This window comes from Vitis vinifera, chromosome 8 (genome assembly GCF_030704535.1).
Source record: "Vitis vinifera cultivar Pinot Noir 40024 chromosome 8, ASM3070453v1".
Classification (NCBI taxonomy): Eukaryota; Viridiplantae; Streptophyta; class Magnoliopsida; order Vitales; family Vitaceae; genus Vitis; species Vitis vinifera.
The window spans coordinates 2,661,034-2,666,541 of NC_081812.1; the positions used below are offsets into that span (position 1 = coordinate 2,661,034).

Sequence of the window (5,508 nt, forward strand, 5' to 3'; positions counted from 1 at the left end):
CCATAACTCATCCTTGGAGGGAGTTTGATTCCTTTCTTACACCTCTGATTCACCCATTCTTGTTCCTACTATCATTTCTATTTTGGCATACCAAATGTATCCTTATTGTGTGCTTATACTATTACAAAATTATTGTCCCATAATCCTTAACATTTCACCCATAACTACAACAGTGCTCCATTTATAGCTGTCATAATGTGACTACTCTCTTTTTCTTCCTTCAATTCACACATTTTTGCTATCCTGGTTCTAGGGAAGTAGAAGGAAGGGAAAAAAAATTATTTAGATCAATGATTTTTTTAATGTTTGGTTTACTGTATAAATAATAAAAGAAAATAAAATATAATTAAAATTAGTTTAAAATTTATGCATTTTTAAATTATTTAATCCTTGTATAGAACACAAAAAAACTAAGTGAACCAAGTTTAAAGTGACATATAAAAAATATTCTATTACTTTAAATATGTGTATTTATTTTCTTTCGCCTTTTTGTTACTTTTATTTCTCTTCTTCATTTTTTTTTCTTTGCATTTTCCCTCAAGTTTTCCAAAAACTAAGCATATATTAAGTTATGTTTGGTTCCTGGAAAATACTAAGGAAAGAAAAAAAATGCAAAGGAAAATGATTTTTTCATGTTTGGTTGTCCTAAGAAAAATATAAAAGAAAATCAAATATAATTAAAATTAATTAAAAATTTATATATTTTTAAATTATTTAATCTTTATATTGATGAGTTAAAATAAATAAAAGGAGTTTAAAGTAACAAAAAAAAAATAATTTATCAACTTTTAATCTATTTTTTATTTTCTTTCATTTTTTATTTTCTTCTACTTTTCCTTTGTATTTTCTTTCCTTGATATTTTCCCTCAAATTTTATGGGACCAAACATAGCCTAAAGGTCCTTCCTGGATTTGAGTGGAAGCAATGCAAATGAGACTAATACCATTTGAGCTTTTTAACCTTGCTATTCCAATGCAATTGCTTTTGTTGATAACCGGATTTTAGGGCAAAATTTTTAATAAGAAAAATGATTTTAGATGGTGCATGAACATTTTAGATCTCACTTTAGAGCTAAAAATGAGAAAAAGGGAAAGACAGAGAAAAGAAGCCACTTTAAAGTGAAATCCATATGATATTTCTCTTTTGTTTGCAACAAATGGAAGGCAAAAGACATTGAGAAAAATATTTACAATTGTTATTTTTGGTATTAGTGTTACTCAACCAATCATAGATAACTTTAGAAGCAAGTTCAAGATTATATTGACTTGGGATTTGCTGATGGACTTGGGAAGAAGTAAGCTTGAGATTGTGTTGGCTTCGGATCTAGTTATCTTAGAATTGGTACTTGCTCCCGATTACTTGGGCTCAATTCAATTTTAGGCCAACACCAAATCCCAAGCCAACACAATCTTAGGCTCACCTCTTGAGCCACCCTCACAATCTTAGGCTCACTTCTAGTCAAGCCCAAATCCTAAGCACTCTAAATATCAAGGAGCTAAAGTCTCATTAATCATGTAACTCCTTCCCTCAACATGACATTCTTAGGACTCAAACTCATTGTCACAAATCTAAAAAATCACTTCCCTGACATGACACTCTTGAGACTCGACGCAATGACCTGACTTAATTTGATACCACTTGTTATGCCTTAAACTTAAGAACTGGTATAAGAGATGAGCTATATGTTCAAGTCAAGTCATGGGGCTTATGTTGTCATAGGGAGTTTCTAGATTGAAAACAATGCCACTCCCTATAAAAATAGTGTAAGAAGTAAGCCTTGATCTAATGTTGGCCTTAGGATTGTGCTAGACTACAATTTTTGGTACAAGCCATGGATTTGATCCTAAGAGTATCATGTTGGGGAAGGATTAGTTAGGTTGAAAACAATGTAATTCTTTGTGAAAATGATGGCTAAAGAAGTAAGCTTGAGATTTACATCTTGGAATCATTATGGAGTTTTTTGTAAAGGAGATTAGTATTTGAATTCTCTTGTCTTTCCCCTCTGTTTTCTCTCCACTTTCTATCATTTTCCATTATTTTCTTAGTTTCTAAACGTGGAGGTGAAACCCAAATCTTCCATATATAGTAGTTAAGCACCTCTACACCCAGAGGAAGAGTGTTTAATTTAAGGTGAAGACCAAAGCTAAGAGTGCATTTCTTTTAGGTAAAATCCAATTCCTATTCCAAGATTCATATATGTCTGCATCTTAAGTAAGAATTTTCTGAATATCCCCCTTGATAAGGCATAGGTGATACGCTTTGAATTCATTGAATGCTTGTTCATGGAATAAGTAACATGGAAAGGTGCTTAAGACACTGGGCAGTTGAGAAAAGGCACAATGAAGGGTGGCCTTATGAAATAATAAGGAGAACAATCTCTGAGCAGGAGTCCTTAATTAAAAGAAGAAAAGTAAAATACCATAGGGTGAAAGGCCCAAAACAACCTTGGGAACATCTATGTTTGGATGTAATAGGATGCATAGACGTATGTCCTTGGGTGAGAGTGCCCAATACAAGTATTTAGGACTACAAACAACTAATGAGCTACCAAGAAAGGTGTATGGAAACCTTATGGTGTTTTTAATCACATATAATCAATCTTATGAGAGTGTTACGATAGAACTCTTAAAAACATGACATGATATAACAAAATAAGTTTTCATTAATAAATTTACTTATTATGATTTTTGGTTCCTATTTTTGTCCTTAACTGTGTTAATTGTTGTATAAGAATCTATGTCTATATCATTATCATTGTATGTGACTTGGATGTATTAGGAGTTGCATAAAAGATCAAAGTTATGGGTTCTTTTCAAGATGATAAGTCATTTACAATCGGTTCTTGGATTTAGGTAATCCATAAGAGATTATAGTATTATATTACCTCCTAATTGGAGGGATGACTTGTGTTGGTTATTGGAATGATTATCTCATGTTGAGTTCACTAGTGTATAATGTTGTACATTGGATAAGATCTATGACAAATCATAATATTAGCTATTGAGTAGTCATGATTCACTAGACTTCTATGTTGTATAGGTTTTCAATCTTAAAAGGATATTGAGTCATTAGTAACTAAAACTTATGGGTGAAACCTTAAGGTGGTCATATATTTCCCTAAAGATAATGTTACTATTGATTAAGATAGGTGACAATAAGTATTATCAAGATACATACCATGATATCTCATGAGTTTAAAATAATATGACTCATTAGGTGATCTTAAAGATATGTAATAAGGAAATCCATATTTGTAGTAATTTCTTAATAAGAATTTGACATATACTCTTGAAGAGTTGGAGTATATTAGTTGATCATATAATAGGAGGATCTAAAATTCAAGAATAACTGTATTATAATATATTTCAACATATTATTAGTTATTTATAACATGCGGGTCATTAAGGAGTGGACACAATTTGCCAAAGAATGGTTGTACAAATACACAATACTAAATTTGTTATTGTCAATATTATTAATAAAAATAAAAATAAATCCTCAATTGGTTCTTCAATTCTATTTAAAATTAAACTTTATAAATCATTTAAAAGCATATTAGAAAATCTAAAATATCATAAAAAAAGATACTTCCATTCTTGAAACATCACTTTTGAAAATTTCCTCTTATCTTCTCAAAATAGTTGCCAAAATAAGAGATTATTTGACAATCATTTTTATTTTAATTTATTAAACATGTTAATTACAAGAATAATTATGTTTAAAAAAAGTGATTATAAGGAGTCTAGAAACAAATTCTTAAATGGATGAAAAAAAAAAAGGTCAGATATGATTCTAATTGATGTTATATTTCCATCTTTCCATCTTAAGAAAGTAATCTTGAGTAAAGATTATAGATGAATTGCAGAGTTGGGATGAATGGGAACTCTAATTCTTAAATCCTTGAGACTGGCTCCCATCATTCAAAACAAGTTAAAGATCAAATAAATTACAATCAAATGAAATGAAATGAAATAAATTACATTCTTGTAATTGAGGGTTAAATTTATTTTTCCATGAATCCTTTTCACTTCAATGTTTTGAAAAATAATAACAAAAAAGAAAAAGAAAAAACCCTTAAAACTCCTCTTGCTCTCTCACACATTGTTGGAAAGAAAAATATCAAATTCTCTTGTTTATTAACTGTCATTAAAAAGAGACATGCATGCATAGCATTGATTCCCACATACAAACTGAGAGAGACTGAATTAAAGTGCTTGCTTGTAGTAAGAACTTGTGGTTTCTACTCTTACCAATTTCATTATCATTTACATCACAATTCCATTGGGCACTCAAAGAATTTCTATAGAAAAACAAAGCAGTGGGTGGGTCAAAGCTACAACAAATGAAGGAGATATTTCCTACCAGTACTACTGTTGCTGTTGAGTAATCAAATTTGAGGACCTCTAGCACTTCTTCTTCTCCAGCCCTGCATGTATCACCATTCACTTAGCAGTATGCATTTCTCTGCATAGATACTAGGTTCATTTCCATACTCAGAAACCTGAAGTAATATATAGAGATGTTAAACCTAAAAGCTGGCCATGGCTAATAAATTCAAGAGGAAATAAACAAGACGGCAGAAATGACAATTCTTACAATCTGCCATCCAGCGTGCATTCCACATTTGATGCAGTACATATCGGACAATTCCACAGGAGTCCCCTCGTCGTCTCCATCTCTAGACCTACCATCTTTAATCCGAGTGAGAATCCGAGACTCCACTCCTCCATGGTCCAGATTGAAACTACTTGTATATATACATAGGTTCAAGATGCATTAGCTTTTCTTGTTTTCCATGAAAAAGATTCAGAAAATTAACAAGAAAAACCTTACCATATCTCAGAAAGGCAACTGAAAAATCAATATGAGTAAAGAATCTTACAGTTCGTAATCGTAGCTGAACAGGTACCAACGAGTGTCGGCAGTCGCATGCTGCTGAAGATCCTACAGGAATAACACAACAGAAATTAATGTTATGAATATATACTATAATTAATTACTGACCGGAGAGAGAAAGGGATCGGATACTTCGAGAAGGTTGCGAAGAGGAGTGAAGTTGGCCGGACAACCCCTACAAGCCATCCAGCCCGGCCGATCTTGAAGCTTTCTTTTCTTTGTTTGATCAGAATCTTCAAGCTGTCTTCGTTTCGCGTCTTTTAACATTGGGAACTCGAAAGAAAATCTTTGAGGGGAAATCAGAAATGTTGTGAGATTCTTGATCAATCATGGGAGAAAGAAAGAAGTTTACAGGCAGCTTATGAGTCAAGAAAATGAGAGAAGCAATGGGTTGTTACGAGTACTCTACTAGCTTTCTCAGGAAAAAGAGTTACTGAATCTTGAAGCCCTACGTATTCAAAGGTAGAAGAAGGCAGTACCTGAAGGGTGAAGAAAAGTAGGGAATGTGGAAACAACTTGTAAAGTCTGATTCAATATCTCGCCTTCTTTACAGCTTATGAGCGGGAGAGTTGGTTATTATCAGTCTACTTCTCAGCAAAAACGGTTACGAGT

General features: G+C 32.2%; 1 protein-coding gene across 4 annotated transcripts; it reads right to left on the reverse strand.

Annotated features, from left to right (window-relative positions):
• Window positions 1-4,117: 4,117 nt before the first annotated feature.
• Window positions 4,118-5,508, reverse strand: LOC109123026 (uncharacterized). 4 transcript variants are annotated; one of them, XM_059738879.1, is made up of 5 exons: window positions 5,376-5,508; window positions 5,029-5,169; window positions 4,883-4,944; window positions 4,597-4,747; window positions 4,118-4,501 (listed from the first exon to the last, which is right to left on the reverse strand). In XM_059738879.1, exons 2-5 carry the CDS (start codon window positions 5,161-5,163, stop codon window positions 4,436-4,438), a joined length of 414 nt encoding a protein of 137 aa, XP_059594862.1. In that variant the 5' UTR covers window positions 5,164-5,169; window positions 5,376-5,508; the 3' UTR covers window positions 4,118-4,435. The 4 variants fall into 4 exon arrangements, with proteins under 4 accessions (XP_059594862.1, XP_019077169.1, XP_019077171.1 ...); XM_019221624.2 differs by having other exon boundaries at window positions 5,029-5,182; XM_019221626.2 differs by having other exon boundaries at window positions 4,597-4,744; window positions 5,029-5,182; window positions 5,376-5,507.

What these genes read in the sequence shown, in the direction of transcription:
- LOC109123026 (XM_059738879.1), bottom strand. Translation starts at nt 5,163, where the DNA reads ATGTTAAAAGACGCGAAACGAAGACAGCTTGAAGATTCTGATCAAACA. An exon ending in TTCAGCTACGATTACGAACT is followed by an intron (nt 4,748 to 4,882) that starts GTAAGATTCTTT and finishes TATATATACAAG; the next exon opens with TAGTTTCAATCTGGACCATG. An exon ending in TGCACGCTGGATGGCAGATT is followed by an intron (nt 4,502 to 4,596) that starts GTAAGAATTGTC and finishes ATATTACTTCAG; the next exon opens with GTTTCTGAGTATGGAAATGA.